The 20,000-nt window shown below is 31.9% G+C and overlaps 2 protein-coding genes across 5 annotated transcripts in view; one reads left to right on the forward strand and one right to left on the reverse strand.

Moving 5' to 3' along the window:
- Positions 1 to 11,854, forward strand: part of LOC133572293 (cryptochrome-1-like) — a 63,347-nt gene extending 51,493 nt beyond the window's left edge. For all 3 annotated transcript variants that reach the window (XM_061925187.2, XM_061925205.2, XM_061925196.1), the window contains exons 13-15: positions 4,783 to 4,863; positions 4,982 to 5,109; positions 9,451 to 11,854. In XM_061925187.2, coding sequence (XP_061781171.1) covers positions 4,783 to 4,863; positions 4,982 to 5,109; positions 9,451 to 9,459 — 218 coding nt within the window. In that variant the 3' untranslated portion in view covers positions 9,460 to 11,854. The remainder of the gene's footprint in view (positions 1 to 4,782; positions 4,864 to 4,981; positions 5,110 to 9,450) is intronic.
- The window catches only part of tmem81 (transmembrane protein 81), an 80,567-nt gene that overhangs the window by 45,016 nt on the left and 15,551 nt on the right, over positions 1 to 20,000 (reverse strand). The gene's annotated exons all lie outside the window — the stretch shown is intronic.

A 20,000-nucleotide genomic window follows, 5' to 3' on the forward strand; every position in this document is an offset into this window, starting at 1 on the left:
CTTGCAGTACCAACTCTTCCGGGACGCTACAATATATGCAGTGTACAGAATTGAGATTGAATTTAAAAAGTAAAAAGTAAATAATGGGGGTATGAATGGAATAATAATAATAATAATAATAATAAAAAGCAACAATGAGAATAAAGATATACCGTATTTTTCGGAGTATAAGTCGCACCGGCCGGAAATGCATAATAAAGAAGGAAAAAAACATATATAAGTCGCACTTTTTGGGGAAATTTATTTGATAAAAGCCAACACCAAGAAAAGACATTTGAAAGGCAATTTAAAATAAATAAAGAATAGTGAACAGCTTTAAAGGCACTGCTTTTGCGAGCCGGCCCAGTCACATAATAGCTACGGCTTTTCACACACACAAGTGAATGCAATCCATACTTGGTCAACAGCCATACAGGTCACACTGAGGGTGGCCGTATAAACAACTTTAACACCGTTACAAATATGCGCCACTCTGTGAACCCACACGAAACAAGAATGACAAAACACATTTCGGGAGAACATCCGCACCGTAACAAAACATAAACACAACAGAACAAATACCCAGAATCCCTTGCAGTACCAACTCTTCCGGGACGCTACAATATATGCAGTGTACAGAATTGAGATTGAATTTAAAAAGTAAAAAGTAAATAATGGGGGTATGAATGGAATAATAATAATAATAATAATAATAATAATAAAAAGCAACAATGAGAATAAAGATATACCGTATTTTTCGGAGTATAAGTCGCACCGGCCGGAAATGCATAATAAAGAAGGAAAAAAACATATATAAGTCGCATTTTTTGGGGAAATTTATTTGATAAAAACCAACACCAAGAAAAGACATTTGAAAGGCAATTTAAAATAAATAAAGAATAGTGAACAACCTTAAAAGGCACTGCTTTTGCGAGCCGGCCCAGTCACATAATAGCTATGGCTTTTCACACACACAAGTGAATGCAAGGCATACTTGGTCAAAAGCCATACAGGTCACACTGAGGGTGGCCGTATAAACAACTTTAACACCGTTACAAATATGCGCCGCACTGTGAACCCACACCAAACAAGAATGACAAAACACATTTCGGGAGAACATCCGCACCGTAACAAAACATAAACACAACAGAACAAATACCCAGAATCCCTTGCAGTACCAACTCTTCCGGGACGCTACAATATATGCAGTGTACAGAATTGAGATTGAATTTAAAAAGTAAAAAGTAAATAATGGGGGTATGAATGGAATAATAATAATAATAATAATAATAAAAAGCAACAATGAGAATAAAGATATACCGTATTTTTCGGAGTATAAGTCGCACCGGCCGGAAATGCATAATAAAGAAGGAAAAAAACATATATAAGTCGCATTTTTTGGGGAAATTTATTTGATAAAAACCAACACCAAGAAAAGACATTTGAAAGGCAATTTAAAATAAATAAAGAATAGTGAACAACCTTAAAAGGCACTGCTTTTGCGAGCCGGCCCAGTCACATAATAGCTATGGCTTTTCACACACACAAGTGAATGCAAGGCATACTTGGTCAAAAGCCATACAGGTCACACTGAGGGTGGCCGTATAAACAACTTTAACACCGTTACAAATATGCGCCGCACTGTGAACCCACACCAAACAAGAATGACAAAACACATTTCGGGAGAACATCCGCACCGCACCGTAACACAACATAAACACAACAGAACAAATACCCAGAATCCCTTGCAGCACCAACTCTTCCGGGACGCTACAATATATGCAGTGTACAGAATTGAGATTGAATTTAAAAAGTAAAAAGTAAATAATGGGGGTATGAATGGAATAATAATTATAATAATAAAAAGCAACTATGAGAATAAAGATATACCGTATTTTTCGGAGTATAAGTCGCTCCGGAGTATAAGTCGCTCCGGAGTATAAGTCGCACCTGCCGAAAATGCATAATAAAGAAGGAAAAAAACATATATAAGTCGCACTTTTTGGGGAAATGTATTTGATAAAAGCCAACACCAAGAAAAGACATTTGAAAGGCAATTTAAAATAAATAAAGAATAGTGAACAACCTTAAAGGCACTGCTTTTGCGAGCCGGCCCAGTCACATAATAGCTACGGCTTTTCACACACACACAAGTAAATGCAAGGCATACTTGGTCAACAGCCATACAGGTCGCACTGAGGGTGGCCGTATAAACAACTTTAACACCGTTACAAATATGCGCCGCACTGTGAACCCACACCAAACAAGAATGACAAAACACATATCGGGAGAACATCCGCACCGTAACACAACATAAACACAACAGAACAAATACCCAGAATCCCTTGCAGTACCAACTCTTCCGGGACGCTACAATATATGCAGTGTACAGAATTGAAATTGAAGTTAAAAAGTAAATAATGGGGGTATGAATGGAATAATAATAATAATAATAAAAAGCAACAATGAGAATAAAGATATACTGTATTTTTCGGAGTATAAGTCGCTCCGCAGTATAAGTCGCACCTGCTGAAAATGCATAATATAGTTGAAAAATATATATATAAGTCGCACTTTTTGGGGAAATTTATTTGATAAAAGCCAACACCAAGAAAAGACATTTGAAAGGCAATTTAAAATAAATAAAGAATAGTGAACAACCTTAAAGGCACTGCTTTTGCGAGCCGGCCCAGTCACATAATTGCTATGGCTTTTCACACACACAAGTGAATGCAAGCCATACTTGTTCAACAGCCATACAGGTCACACTGAGGGTGGCCGTATAAACAACTTTAACACCGTTACAAATATGCGCCGCACTGTGAACCCACACCAAACAAGAATGACAAAACACATTTCGGGAGAACATCCGCACCGCACCGTAACACAACATAAACACAACAGAACAAATACCCAGAATCCCTTGCAGCACCAACTCTTCCGGGACGCTACAATATATGCAGTGTACAGAATTGAGATTGAATTTAAAAAGTAAAAAGTAAATAATGGGGGTATGAATGGAATAATAATTATAATAATAAAAAGCAACTATGAGAATAAAGATATACCGTATTTTTCGGAGTATAAGTCGCTCCGGAGTATAAGTCGCTCCGGAGTATAAGTCGCACCTGCCGAAAATGCATAATAAAGAAGGAAAAAAACATATATAAGTCGCACTTTTTGGGGAAATGTATTTGATAAAAGCCAACACCAAGAAAAGACATTTGAAAGGCAATTTAAAATAAATAAAGAATAGTGAACAACCTTAAAGGCACTGCTTTTGCGAGCCGGCCCAGTCACATAATAGCTACGGCTTTTCACACACACACAAGTAAATGCAAGGCATACTTGGTCAACAGCCATACAGGTCGCACTGAGGGTGGCCGTATAAACAACTTTAACACCGTTACAAATATGCGCCGCACTGTGAACCCACACCAAACAAGAATGACAAAACACATATCGGGAGAACATCCGCACCGTAACACAACATAAACACAACAGAACAAATACCCAGAATCCCTTGCAGTACCAACTCTTCCGGGACGCTACAATATATGCAGTGTACAGAATTGAAATTGAAGTTAAAAAGTAAATAATGGGGGTATGAATGGAATAATAATAATAATAATAAAAAGCAACAATGAGAATAAAGATATACTGTATTTTTCGGAGTATAAGTCGCTCCGCAGTATAAGTCGCACCTGCCGAAAATGCATAATATAGTTGAAAAATATATATATAAGTCGCACTTTTTGGGGAAATTTATTTGATAAAAGCCAACACCAAGAAAAGACATTTGAAAGGCAATTTAAAATAAATAAAGAATAGTGAACAACCTTAAAGGCACTGCTTTTGCGAGCCGGCCCAGTCACATAATTGCTATGGCTTTTCACACACACAAGTGAATGCAAGCCATACTTGTTCAACAGCCATACAGGTCACACTGAGGGTGGCCGTATAAACAACTTTAACACCGTTACAAATATGCTCCGCACTGTGAACCCACACCAAACAAGAATGACAAACACATTTCGGGAGAACATCCGCACCGTAACACAACAGAACAAATACCCAGAATCCCTTGCATTACCAACTCTTTCGGGACGCTACAATATATGCAGTGTTCAGAATTGAGATTGAATTTAAAAAGTAAATAATGGGGGTATGAATGGAATAATAATAATAATAATAAAAAGCAACAATGAGAATAAAGATATAACGTATTTTTCGGAGTATAAGTCGCACCTGCCGAAAATGCATAATAAAGAAGGAAAAAAACATATATAAATCGCACTATGAAAAAAACCTGCGACTTATAGTCCCAAAAATACGGTAACAGTAAAATAAGAATATAACAAGAGAAACTAGGCAGTAGTGACCATGTTATGAAAAAGTATTGCACTGTTATTGTTTTGAGGCATGTTAAAAAAAAAATAATGCACTTTGTGACTTCAATAATAAATATGGCAGTGCCATGTTAGCATTTTTTTTCCATAACTTGAGTTGATTTATTTTGGAAAAACCTTGTTACATTGTTTAATGCATCCAGCGGGGCATCACATCAAAATTAGGCATAATAATGTGGTAATTCCACCACTGTATATATCGGTATCGGTTGATATCGGTAATTAAGAGTTGGACAATATCGGAATATAGGTAAAAAAAAATCCATTATCGGACATCTCAAATTTTAATAGTCCGGCCCGCGTGTGCACAGATTTTCCTCCGTGCGGCCCCTGAGCTGAATTGAGTTTGACCCCCCTGCACTAAAGCCTAACTTGATGGACGTGTGTGTTGCAGGTTACCATTCAGTGGCAGACAACAACACAACTGTCGCCAGCAGTCACCCGTACCACGAGTTTGCTGTGCCTCAGCTTCCAGGTATGGTGATGAAGATGATGATGATGATGCAACGCTCCGCAGCACCACCGGCCTCACACTTCTACACCGTTCGGGCGAACGCTTTAACCAAAACAACTATTTTTCTGTGTGCCCGCAGGTCTGGCGCACGCAAGAGGCGGCATCACAGGGAAACGCGAGCGGGAGTCGGAACGCGAGGGCTTGAGCGAGGAAGAGTCGTCGTCGTTGTCCTGCTCCGTCCGCAAGATGCAAAGACAGAGTGCACAGGTAAGGCAATGTTCCACATTTTTTTTCAACACTCAAGTGAAAAGCTTTTTTTTTTTCATCCACATACCTCATTAAGAATTAATGACATCTTTGCTATATATATATATATATATATATATATATATATATATATATATATATATATATATATATATTACAAACCCCGTTTCCATATGAGTTGGGAAATTGTGTTAGATGTAAATATAAACGGAATACAAGGATTTGCAAATCCTTGTCAACCCATATTCAGTTGAATATGCTACAAAGACAACATATAGAAGTTGGGAAATGTGGCAATTAATACTGATAAAGTTGAGGAATGCTCATCAAACACTTATTTGGAACATCCCACAGCTGAACAGGCAAATTGGGAACAGGTGGGTGCCATGATTGGGTATAAAAGTAGATTCCATGAAATGCTCAGTCATTCACAAACAAGGACGGGGCGAGGGTCACCACTTTGTCAACAAATGCGTGAGCAAATTGTTGAACAGTTTAAGAAAAACCTTTCTCAACCAGCTATTGCAAGGAATTTAGGGATTTCACCATCCACGCTCTGTAATATCATCAAAGGGTTCAGAGAATCTGGAGAAATCACTGCACGTAAGCAGCTAAGCCCGTGACCTTCCATCCTTCAGGCTGTACTGCATCAACAAGCGACATCAGTGTGTAAAGGATATCACCACATGGGCTCAGGAACACTTCAGAAACCCACTGTCAGTAACTACAGTTGGTCGCTACATCTGTAAGTGCAAGTTAAAACTCTCCTATGCAAGGCGAAAACCGTTTATCAACAACACCCAGAAACGCCGCCGGCTTCGCTGGGCCTGAGCTCATCTAAGATGGACTGATACAAAGTGGAAAAGTGTTCTGTGGTCTGACAAGTCCACATTTCACTTTTTTTTTTTTTATGAGTTTGAACATCAAATATCATGTCTTTGTAGCATATTCAACTGAATATGGGTTGAAAATGATTTGCAAATCATTGTATTCCGTTTATATTTACATCTAACACAATTTCCCAACTCGTATTATATACTATGTCATATAGGGGTGTAACGGTACGTGTATTTGTATTGAACTGTTTCGGTACGGGGTTTCCGGTTCGGTTCGGAGGTGTACCGAACGAGTTTCCACACGGACATATTAAGTAGCGTAACGCACGTTGTGTAAACAATGCACACCGAGGCACAACACACGGCATGCTAGCAGCTAACGGGCTAGAATAGACTGACCATACGTCCTCTTTTCACCGGACATGTCCTCTTTTGCGGAGTTTCTTAAATGCCTCAAATGTCCGGCATTTTGAGTTACACTGCAAAAAGTCAGTGTTCAAAAACAAGAAAAAAAAATACAAAAATGAGTGGTATTTTATTTGAACTAAGCAAAATTATCTGCCAATAGAACAAGAAAATTTGGCTTGTCAAGACTTTTCAAAACAAGTAAAATTAGCTAACTTCAATGAACCCAAAAATACCTTAAAATAAGTATATTCTCACTAATAACAAGTGCACTTTTCTTGGTAGAAAAAAAGACCTTTTTGCTCAATATGTTGAAAAATATTCTTAAATTAAGTAAATGCTAGTGCCATTATCTTGACATAATGATATGCGCTCGGCATTACATTTCTTGAAACCAGCAAACTTATACTAAAAACTAATTTATTGTTCTTAATGGAAAGGCAACAAGGCAACCGCTTGTTACTCTCGGCGTCTCCTAGCCGCTCAGGCAAATCATATTGTCTAAAAATGCATTTTTCCATGGATAACATGACATCATCGCGCCAAGTGCATGATTTTTCAGTCAATTAGTGCGCATTTTTACAGCCCGGCCCCCGGCCAAATGTTTTTTAATTGTAATTTTGAAGACATTATCTGAATGTGCATGAACTATTTCTGTTCAAAATTGTTTGAAATGTCAAATGTTTAAATATTAACTGTCCGTTTACTGTACTGTGCCAACTGTACTACTATATGAGTACGTGTTTTCTATTGTTTCATTGAAAATAAAACAGCAAATGTTTTAATTATGAGACACAATTGTGTCAAAGTCATGATTTTTTTTTTTCATGCTTGAAATAAGAAATTATTACTTTGAAAAAGTAGTTTTATGCTTGTGAGTGTTGATGACACAGCTTTGCATCAGTTGATATTCTAGTTTCAAGCATGTTTTACTCAATATAGGTCTTAAAATCTCAGCAACAAGCTGTAATATCTTACTGAGATCATTTAGGACCAAAACACTTAAAACAAGTAAAATACTCTAACATAAAATCTGCTTAGTGAGAAGCATTATCTTATCAGACAGAAAATAAGCAAATATCACCCTTATTTGAGATATTTCATCTTACTTAGATTTCAGTTTTTGCAGTGTAGGGTTGCGTGTATTTTTAATGTACGTCCAGGGTTAAGAAGGGGTTAAAAACAAAACAAATTGTGCACGCAGCAGCATTGGTGAGGGAGGGGCAGAGACAGAGAGAGAGAGAGAGAGTTATGATAAACGCGTATGCGTCGCCAGGTTTTGCTTTTTATCCATAGATTTATCAGATTTATTGTTTTATTATCTATAGCAGGGGTGTCAAAAGTGTGCCATTTGCGGCCCACAGCTAATGTTTTAAAGGCGCACGGCACATTCTAAAAATACTATTAAAATAAACAAAAACATAACAAAAGTGAAATATAAAAGCTTAAAGGTGAAATGTAATTTAGAAAAAGTTGCAATGTTGACTAATAAAATAAAGCTGTTTTTTTTTTTTACTTTCAAACTGTCATTGCTCAAAACATAATATTGAATTAAAATCAATGTTATTATGAATTATTGACCTATCCAAGGTTCCCATTACTTCACATCAAATATTCCACTAAGAAAAATATTTTTGGTGGAAGATTTTGCAAATTTGGTAAATAAATAACCCAAAAATGTACATTTTGTTGTTTTCTTACTGTACCAAAAATGAACCGAACCGTGACCTCTAAACCGAGGTACGTGCCGAACCGAAATGTTTGTGTACCGTTACACCCCTAATGTCATAATATTATATATGGTGGTCCACTTCCAGACTGTATTTAGCACAGTGTGTACAGGACCAATTTCCAGTTCTATGGTTATCAGCACACTTCTAAAGAAAGCGTAAGAAATGGCAAAAGCACACAGTTTTTTTTTAAGAGCTTAAGTCTGATGACATTTTTTTGTGTGATAGCTATATATATTTTTGTTTTTAAATAATTTATATATTGTTATTTATAATTTTTGTTGTATTATTTATTTCAGATTATTGTATTTATTCATTCTTTATTTTTTTTAAATACTATTTTCCCCCAAAAATTCAGTGTGATTAAGGATTTATATTTTTAGTTTAAAAAATAAAAAATAAATTGTTTATTTTGTGTTTATATATTTTTACATATTGCTATATTGTATTTTTTTCACACGGTACATGTTTTTTCATTAAAAATAATCATATTTTTTGTTTTGTTTTTAAATGTGTGACTTATAAGGCTATATGTTTTTTCATTGTTTAAAAAAAAAGTAAATAATTGATATACTTTGTGTTTATATATTTTTACATATTGTTATATTGTATTTTTTCACACGGTACATGTTTTTTTAATTAAAAATAATCATGATTTTTTTTTTTTTTTTTTTTAAATGTGTGACTATTATAAGGCTATATATTTTTTAATTGTTTAAAAAAAAAAAGTAAATAATTTATATACTTTATTTATTTATTTTAACATGTTATTTATATTATATTATTGTATCTATACTTTTTGTGTTTTAATTTGACATACAGTACAATTTTTTTTTTCCCATATTAAATAATATTATATGAATTGTTTTGCCTATTAAAAGAATGACAACGATGTCATCCATGTGTTACCACGCAGCCCTAATAAATAAAAATCTAGGTTGCTGTATGACTAACGACTGTGGACAAATCAAGCTTCCGCTTCTATTAATAGTATTTGGAAGAGGCTATTTGCTGGGGTCGCCGTGGCGACAAGTGCATTGTGTACTCTGTATTATGCAAAAAGTCCAGTTGCTGTGGTCCCAATGAACAACATCCAAAACAGGAGTTTGCAACACTAACTATGCAAAATCGGCGGTCGGCGCGTTAAAAGACTGCAGGAAAAGAGGAGTCATCTCCCAGAATGCAATGCATATTGCAATTACAACTATTACTAAGATGCATCATAAAAATAAGCGTTCTCTTAAAACATTGTTGAAACAATAATTACTGTATAATATCTGTTATTGCATAAAAGCACCTTTTTAAAAAATACATTGTTTTATGTGTATTATATATAAATTAAAATATGTATATCTCTGTGTCCCTTGCAGGCCACCTAGCGAACGAAGACACCAGCTCCGTGAGAAGACGACCTCTCCGACTGTTTGTGCACCGCTGGAACTAACGAGGTGAACATGGACGTTGCACGTACAAAAAAAAAAAAAAAAAAAACACCTCAAAAAGTGTCCTCAGTTGTTGGAGCTGGACTATTTATTTATAAGGAAAATCAAAACCAAAGAAAAAAAAAAAAAACAGACCAAAATGTACAAAAATCTTTGTCTGACGGAAGAGGCCTCACTCCCGCTTTGGAATATGTGTGTATATATATATATATATATATATATAAATATGTGTCATTTTAACACAAGTGTAATTAGTCCCAGCAGCCACCAGGGGGCTCCTTTCAGGACCGTCATCCCACCTAGACTGTTTGTTGGGCTCGCTCGTGTCGGCAGCTCAAAACCTTTTCATCGGCGGCGTTCAAAAGCGTGTTTACAAACGCCCGCCGACTCTGCCTTTGAGCGACGAGGCGACGGCGAGTTCCACAAAACGGGCGCGGATTTCAACATTTTTGCGACACTCTTTGACCCCCCCCCCCCCCCCCCCGCCCCACATCAGTGCCGCCGATGTAAGCGCCCTCTGTGGGCCGTGATGTGTTCAAGGGCCATCGTGTTTTTCTACTCTTTTATATAAAATAACCAAAAGGCCAAAAAAAAGAAAAGACACACTAGGAGGACAGGGATGTGTCGGAAGTAGGGATGTCCGATAATGGCTTTTTGCCGATATTCCGATATTGTCCAACTCTTTAATTACCGATACCGATATCAACCGATACCGATATATACAGTCAATTACATTATTATGCCTAATTTGGACAACCAGGTATGGTGAAGATAAGGTACTTTAAAAAAAATAATAATAATAAATAAATTAAAAACATTTTCTTGAATAAAAAATAAAGTTAAAAAAATATAAAAACAGTTACATTGAAACTAGTAATTAATGAAAATGAGAAAAATTAACTGTTAAAGGTTAGTACTATTAGTGGACCAGCATGTGTGCTTACGGACTGTATTCCTGCAGACTGTATTGATATATATTGATATATAATGTAGGAACCAGAATATTAATAACAGAAAGAAACAACCCTTTTGTGTGAATGAGTGTATAAATGGGGGAGGGAGGCTTTTTGGGTTGGTGCACTAATTGTAAGTGTATCTTGTGTGTTTTATGTTGATTTAATTAAAAAAAAAATGTAATTAATTAATTAAAATGTATTAATTTATCAGCCGATAATATCGGCAGGCCGATATTATCAGACATCTCTAGTACTAACTTTTAACAGTTAATTTGACTCATTTTCATTAATTACTAGTTTCTATGTAACTGTTTTTATATTGTTTTACTTTCTTTTTTATATTAAAATGTTTTTAATTTATTTATCTTATTTTATTAATTTTTTTAAAAAGGACCTTATCTTCACTATACCTGGTTGTCCAAATTAGGCATAATAATGTGTTAAGTCCACAACTGTATATATCGGTATCGGTTGATATCGGTAATAAAAAAAAAACGATACCGATAATTAAAAAAAAAAACGATACCGATAATTTCCGATATTATCGGCAGGCCGATATTATCGGACATCTCTAGTCTGAAGCAAACATTCCTCGCAAACCAAGTCCTACCGACCGTGTCGATAAGTTTGTGCGACGATTGTGTTCCTGAACGCATCGCCAACGACCGCAACGTCCGCCCTCAGCTCGCGCCGTTGCGCCTCGTTAGGAGCGAATGCTGAGTGAATGTGGACTTCTCCTCCTGTGCGATACGCGCCGATGCTTATCCTGCGCACTAACTATAACATAATTACGATTATTTTACGCACAGTCGACAAGAAAAGCCCACACTTTGTGTTGTTTGTGCGTAGAACACGTTTTTTGGATCATGTAACGAAACTTGAGACAAATACGTATCTTACATCTATTTTACGACATTTTGTTCCTCATAGTTCAAACGTTGTTTAAAATATCGGAACAAGATTGTTTTCTCGAACACCTTTTAGGCTTCGATGTGAGCAATCGGACAGTCGTCTACAATCGTTAATTTTTGTTTTAAATGTGAGAATCTTTGCCGACACATTTAAATGAGGAGATGTTGGAGAGGGGGGCGGGGTCAAAGGCATCGTAATGTACGATAATTATGTGTTTGAACAATGTTTTGTTGCGTTTATTCCATTGGAGGAGAAAAAACAAAAGACCTGGCAGCCCGGTATCGCACGACAACGTAGAAATACATCTTCCCGCCAAAACGTAAAAAAGACATCGGAACACGTCGCAACATTTCTACGCCGACGTCATCGACCGTGTCTGTAAGATGTCGCTCGTTTTCTGTCCTGCCTGGTGATGTGAAAGGCCTTGTTTGTGATTGACAGCAAATAAACTTTTTTGTTTTAAATCCAGTTTGTCTTCGCTTTCTTCGGGTTTTTACGACAAATTCAACAAACTGCATTATTTGTGTTAACCACATCGTGTCACACCTCAAATTAAAGTCCTTGACAAGAGCTTTTTGGAGCTGTCATTAGTTTGTCAATATTACCTCAAAGGATGATGTAATCACCAAGAAAACATTTTTTTAATTGTTTTTTTTATCGGAAATGTCACCACCACAATTTTTTTCTTTTTAATCTGCAACTTTTTGTCCATTCATTTCTAAACATGGTGGACATGTAGACGGTAAGTAAGTGCCCATGTGATTAGTTTTTGTTGTTTATAAATATATCATATCAACCCAAGATTGCCTATGGTCAAAGCTCCGAAAAGTCCAAAATCACTTGAACACAAACCACATCGACTCATACCTCAAATTAAAGGTCTTGATGAGTGATTTCTAAATCTGGAACTATATTCTCGATACGCCCTAACACAGGGATGTCAAACTGGTTTTCATTGAGGGCCACATGGCAGTTATGGCTGCCATCAGAGGGCCGCTTGTAACTGAATACTGTATGAATTTGCCTCTGGATGTCATTATTAATTATATCAATTGTTTTAAGAACACCGTGAATTTTACAGGAAAAACTTTACATTTACAATATTTTACTGTAAAATTTTGTTTTGTTTTTTTCAACATTTTACAGTAAATGGAAAAACAGTACCACTGTTTTTTGGGTGATTTTTACGTAAAAAGCTGGCAGCTTAGTTGACAGAATATTTGTGTTAAATGTAATAATAAATAAAAGAATAAATTATTATAACTATAATAATAAATATAAAATAATAATAATTAAGAAAAATTTAAAAAAAACATTGTTTTTTACAACATTATGTTGTTCATGGACAAACAGTACAAGTTATTTTTTTATTCTGGCAACTTAGCTGCCAGTTTTTCTACCGTAAAAACAAATGTACCGTCTTTCCATTTACACTGTAAAAATCAACAACCGTAGATTTTACTGTCAAAAACTTTACATTTAAAATTTTTTACTGTAAAATAGTGTTTTGTTTTGTTTTTTTACAACATTTTGCGGCAAATGGAAAAACAGTAACACTGTTTTTTGGGTCTTTTTTACGTAAGAAGCTGGCAGCTTAGTTGACAGAATTTTTGTGTTTTATTTAATAATAAATAAAATAATACATTATTATAAATATAATAATAAATATAAAATAATAATAAATATAAAATTAAAATAAAAATGAAAAACATTGATTTTTTTACAACATTATGTTGTTCATGGACAAACAGTACAAGTAATTGTTTTATTCTAGCAAATTAGCTGCCAGTTTTTCTACCGTAAAAACAAATGTACCGTCTTTCCATTTACAGTAATACACCGTTAAAAACAACAACCGTAAATTTGACAGTCAAAAACTTTACTTTTACAACATTTTACTGTAAAATAGTGTTTTGTTTTGTTTTACAACATTTTGCGGCAAATGGAAAAACAGTACCACTGTTTTTTGGGTCTTTTTTATGTAAAAAGCTGGCAGCTTGGTTGCCAGAATTTTTGTGTTGAATTGAATAATAAATAAAATTATAAATTATTATAAATATAATAATAATAAATATAAAATAATAATAAAAAATAAACATCGTTTTTTACGACATTATATTATTCATGGAAAAACAGTACAAGTTTTTTTTTTATTCTGGCAATTTAGCCGCCAGTTTAACTACCGTAAAAAAACAAATGTACCGTCTTTCTATTTACAATTATACACCGGTAAAAACAACAACCGTAGATTTGACAGTCAAAAACTTTACATTTACAAAATTTTACTGTAAAATAGTGTTTTGTTTTGTTTTTTACAACATTTTGCGGCAAATGGAAAAACAGTACCACTGTTTTTTGGGTCTTTTTTACGTAAAAAGCTGGCAGCTTAGTTGACAGAATTTTTGTTATATTTAATAATAAATAAAATAAGACATTATTATAAATATAATAATAAATATAAAATAATAATAAATATAAAATAATAATAAAAAAAAATGAAAACCATTGGTTTTTACAACATTATGTTGTTCATGGACAAACAGTACAAGTAATTGTTTTATTCTGGCAAATTAGCTGCCAGTTTTTCTACCGTAAAACAAATGTACCGTCTTTCCATTTAAAGTAATACACTGTTAAAAACAACAACCGTAGATTTGACAGTCAAAAACTTTACATTTACAAAATTTGACTGTAAAATAGTGTTTTGGTTTGTTTTTTACAACATTTTGCGGCAAATGGAAAAACAGTACCACTGTTTTTTGGGTCTTTTTTATGTAAAAAGCTGGCAGCTTGGTTGCCAGAATTTTTGTGTTGAATTGAATAATAAATAAAATTATAAATTATTATAAATATAATAATAATAAATATAAAATAATAAAAAATAAACATCGTTTTTTACGACATTATATTGTTCATGGAAAAACAGTACAAGTTATTTTTTTATTCTGGGAACTTAGCCGCCAGTTTTTCTACCATAAAAACAAATGTAAAGTCTTTCCATTTACAGTAATACACCGGTAAAAACAACAACCGTAGATTTTACAGTCAAAAGTTTTACATTTATAAAATTTTACTGTAAAATAGTGTTTTGTTTTGTTTTTTACAACATTTTGCGGCAAATGGAAAAACAGTACCACTGTTTTTTGGGTCTTTTTTACGTAAAAAGCTGGCAGCTTAGTTGCCAGAATTTTTGTGTTGAATAGAATAATAAATAAAATAATAAATACGATTATAAATTATTATAAATATAATAATAATAGTAAAAAATAATGATGAATAAACATTGTTTTACAACATTATATTGTTCATGGAAAAACAGTACAAGTTTTTTTTTTAATTCTGGCAATTTAGCCGCCAGTTTTTCTACCGTAAAAACAAATGTACCGTCTTTCCATTTACAGTAATACACCGGTAAAAACAACAACCGTAGATTTTGCAGTCAAAAACTTTACATTTACAAAATTTTACTGTAAAATAGTGTTTTGTTTTGTTTTTTACAACATTTTGCGGCAAATGGAAAAACAGTACCACTGTTTTTTGGGTCTTTTTTATGTAAAAAGCTGGCAGCTTGGTTGCCAGAATTTTTGTGTTGAATTGAATAATAAATAAAATTATAAATTATTATAAATATAATAATAATAAATATAAAATAATAAAAAATAAACATCGTTTTTTACGACATTATATTGTTCATGGAAAAACAGTACAAGTTTTTTTTTTATTCTGGCAACTTAGCCGCCAGTTTTTCTACCGTAAAAACAAATGTACCGTCTTTCCATTTACAGTAATACACCGTTAAAAACAACCACCGTAGATTTTACAGTCAAAAACTTTACATTTACAAAATTTTACTGTAAAATAGTTTTTTGTTTTGTTTTACAACATTTTGCGGCAAATGGAAAAACAGTACCACTGTTTTTTGGGTCTTTTTTATGTAAAAAGCTGGCAGCTTGGTTGCCAGAATTTTTGTGTTGAATTGAATAATAAATAAAATCATAAATAAAATTATAAATTATTATAAATATAATAATAATATATATAAAATAATAATAGTAAACAATTTATTTTATTTTTTTATTTTTTTACAGCATTATATTGTTAATGGAAAAACAGTACAAGGTTGTTGTTTTTTATTCTGGCAACTTAGCTGCCAGTTTTTCTACCGTAAAAACAAATGTACCGTCTTTCCACTTAAAGTAATACACCGTTAAAAACAACAACCGTAGATTTTACAGTCCAAAACTGGCAGTTCAGTCAACAGAATTTTTACGCAAAAAAATGTTGTTGTTTTTTTTTCAATTTACAATAATATGCTGTAAAGAACAACGCTACATTTATTGTCATTTTTATTAATTTGATGGGTAGTTTGCTGTAAAGTTCGGTATTTTTTATTTAGACAAAAACATGTTTGGGAAAGTATGATAATATACTGTAATATTTCTTGCAATATTGGATACTGTTAAAGTTGAAAAGGCATGCAATTTCAAGCAGTACATATATTTTTTTCTGTCAAAATGAAAAAAGTCCATTGTATTTAGTGCGAAAATATGAAGTACTTTATTGACGCATATCATTTCCGGGTGTTTGCGGGCCAGATAAAATGATCCTGTGCCCTGACAGGATGACTCAATCACCCAAAAAAAACTTTTCTTTTCAATTTAATAATAAACTCACAAATCAAGATAAAGGGATAGCTATCTAGTTATAGTCAGTGTTACTCTTAATTGTGTCATTTTAAAAAGTGTGTGGGCTGGGAATCCCTCTCTCACACACACACACACACACAGACACACTTATGTAAATCAGGCGGCGTTATTAGTGTTTGCAGTGTTGCTAGGTGCCACTCACAGCAAAGGTGAATCACAAGTTTTGCTGCAGGATGCTGATGATAATGATGATGATGATGATGTTGCACAGAGACTTTCCCAAACTTTCGTTGAATTTGGAAATGTGGGGAACGACACACGTTGTCATAACTGACACATGTTGTACATTTTACTTACTGTATTCAATCTCGTACAATTTATGAAGGCCTTCCTGAGAATATCAGTTCACGACTTTAGTATGAACTTTTCATGCTTTGCTAACAAAGTCACAAGTTGTATAAGCAGTATGAGGACAAACCTGTTTTTGAGGGTAGAAAGTAGCTTAATGAAAATAATTGTAGGAGGAAAATAAAGCCTTATTTTGAAAAGGTGGGGGAATTTCCAAGACAACTTGTAATTGTATGATTTGTGTATTTTCTGGGGGAAATCATCCAATAAGAGTTTAGGTTGTAATGTATGCTCATTCTTTATAATTCTAACGTTTAGATTTTTAATTGTGCGGGAATTAATGTGTATTATGAGAAAAAAGTTGTTATTTTATGGAAAAACTTGGAATAAAGACAATATGAGAGAGGTTTTAATAATAGAACACTCATTTACAGTTGCAACAATTAATATGAGGCCAACATTTATTTTACCAGAATATATAAATATATATATATATACATACATATATGTATATATATATATATATATATATATATATATATATATATATATATATATAAAATTTATAGATATAATTACATTTATAAGATGAGATAAAGAATAATAATTTTGTTAGAACACAGGTGTGATATAAGGAATTAAGTTAACATTTTATGACCATAAACCTGTAATTTAATTTTAAAAAATACATAAAAAAAGATGGAATAAAGACAATATGAGAGAGGTTTTAATAATAGAACACTCATTTACAGTAGCAACAATTAATATATGAGGCCAACATTTATTTTACCAGAATAAAGATGTAATATAAGTGGGGGAATTTACTCTAAGGGATACAAGTCAAAACTAATTTAAAAAAAAAAAAAAAAAAAAAAAGTATATATATATATATATATATATATATATATATATATATATATATATATATATATAAGATGAGATAAAGAATAATAATTTTGTTAGAACACAGGTGTGATATAAGGAAATAAGTTAACATTTTATGGCCATAAACCTGTAATTTAATTTAAAAAAATACATAAAAAAAGATGGAATAAAGACAATATGAGAGAGGTTTTAATAATAGAACACTCATTTACAGTAGCAACAATTAATATATGAGGCCAACATTTATTTTACCAGAATAAAGATGTAATATAAGTGGGGGAAATTACTCTGAGGGATACAAGTCAAAACTAATTTAAAAAAAAAAAATATATATATATATATATATATATATATATATATATATATATATATATATATATAAGATGAGATAAAGAATAATAATTTTGTTAGAACACAGGTGTGATATAAGGAAATAAGTTAATATTTTATGACAATAAACCTGTAATTTAATTTAAAAAAAAAAAAAAAGATGGAATAAAGATAATATGAGAGAGATTTTAATAATAGAACACTCATTTACAGTAGCAACAATTAATATATGAGGCCAACATTTATTTTACCAGAATAAAGATGTAACATAAGTGGGGGAAATTACTCTGAGGGATACAAGTCAAAACTAATTAAAAAAAAAATATATATATATATATATATATATATATATATATAAGATGAGATAAAGAATAATAATTTTGTTAGAACACAGGTGTGATATAAGGAAATAAGTTAATATTTTATGACAATAAACCTGTAATTTAATTAAAAAAAAAAAAAAAAGATGGAATAAAGATAATATGAGAGAGGTTTTAATAATAGAACACTCATTTACAGTAGCAACAATTAATATATGAGGCCAACATTTATTTTACCAGAATAAAGATGTAATATAAGGGGGGAATTTACTCTGAGGGATACAAGTCAAAAGTATTTTTTCATTATTTATTACAGTCTAAAAAAAATTGTACAAAAATTATATATATTTATATATATATATATATATATATATATATATATATATATATATATATATATATATATATATATATATTTATATATATAAATATATATATATATAAATATATATATATATATATATATATATATATATATATATATATATATATATATATATATATATATAAAATCACATTTATAAGATGAGATAAAGATTAATAATTGTGTTAGAACACAGGTGTGATATAAGGAAATAAGTTAAAATTGTATGACAATAAACACGTAATTTAATTTTTTTTTAAAAGATGGAATAAAGACAATATGAGAATAACAGAACACTTATTTACATTAGCAACAATTAATATATGAGGCCAACATTTATTTTACCAAAATAAAGTTGTAATATAAGGACGGGAAATTTACTCTGAGGGATACAAGTCAAAAGTAATTTTTCAATATTTATTACAGTCAAAAAAAAAAAAAAAAAAATTATATATATATATATATATAAAATCACATTTATAAGATGAGATAAAGAATAATAATTGTGTTAGAACACAGGTGTGATATAAGGAAATAAGTTACAATTGTATGACAATAAACCCGTAATTTTTTTTTTTTTTAAAGATGGAATAAAGACTATATGAGAATAACAGAACACTTATTTACATTAGCAACAATTAATATATGAGGCGAACACTTATTTTACGGGAATAAAGTTGTAATAAAAGGGCGGGAAAATTTACTCTGAGGCATACAAGTCTAAAGTAATTTTTCATTATTTATTACAGTCAAAAAAATCTAAAAAACAATTGTGTATATATATATATATATATATATATATATATATATATATATATATATATATATATATATATATATATATATATATATATATATATATATAAAATTACATTTATAAGATGAGATAAATAATAATAATTGTGTTAGAACACAGGTGTGATATAAGGAAATAAGTTAAAATTGTATGACAATAAACCCGTAATTTAATTTTTATTTTTTTTATGGAATAAAGACCATATGAGAATAACAGAACACTAATTTACAGTAGCAACAATTAATATATGAGGCCAACATTTATTTTACCGGAATAAAGATGTAATATAAGGGCGGGAAATTTACTCTGAGGGATACAAGTCAAAAGTAATTTTTCATTATTTATTACAGTCTAAAAAATAAAAATTATATATATATATATATATATATATATATATATATATATATATATATATAAATTTTAGAATAAACCCGTAATTTGATTTTTTTTTTTTTTTTAATAGCTGGAATAAAGACAATATGAGAGAGGTTTTAATAACAGAACACTCATTTACAGTAGCAACAATTAATATATGAGGCCATATTACATTTTTAAGATGAGATAAAGAATAATAATTTTGTTAGAACAAAGTTGTGATATAAGGAAATAAGTTAACATTTTATGAGAATTGATGTGTATTTCTGGTCTTGTCATCCTGGTCTGGACAGAAAGGCAACACGGTAGTGCTGCTGGATCAAAAGAGGCGTTGGAGTCGCTTTACTGAACCAAAAGTAGCTTTATTACAAGCGAGCGTCATTATACAGGACTGCAGGGCCTGGAGTAGGTCAAGTCAAAAATGTGGCAGTCTTAACTTGGAGAAGCCAAACCCATCAGTTTTTATATCCTTCCTTCCTGTCTCTGAGTGTGTGTGCTAAGTCAGGACAGCACACTCTCACCATAAAAGGAGATGTACGTGTGTAA

This window comes from Nerophis lumbriciformis, linkage group LG01 (genome assembly GCF_033978685.3).
Source record: "Nerophis lumbriciformis linkage group LG01, RoL_Nlum_v2.1, whole genome shotgun sequence".
NCBI classification, from domain to species: Eukaryota; Metazoa; Chordata; class Actinopteri; order Syngnathiformes; family Syngnathidae; genus Nerophis; species Nerophis lumbriciformis.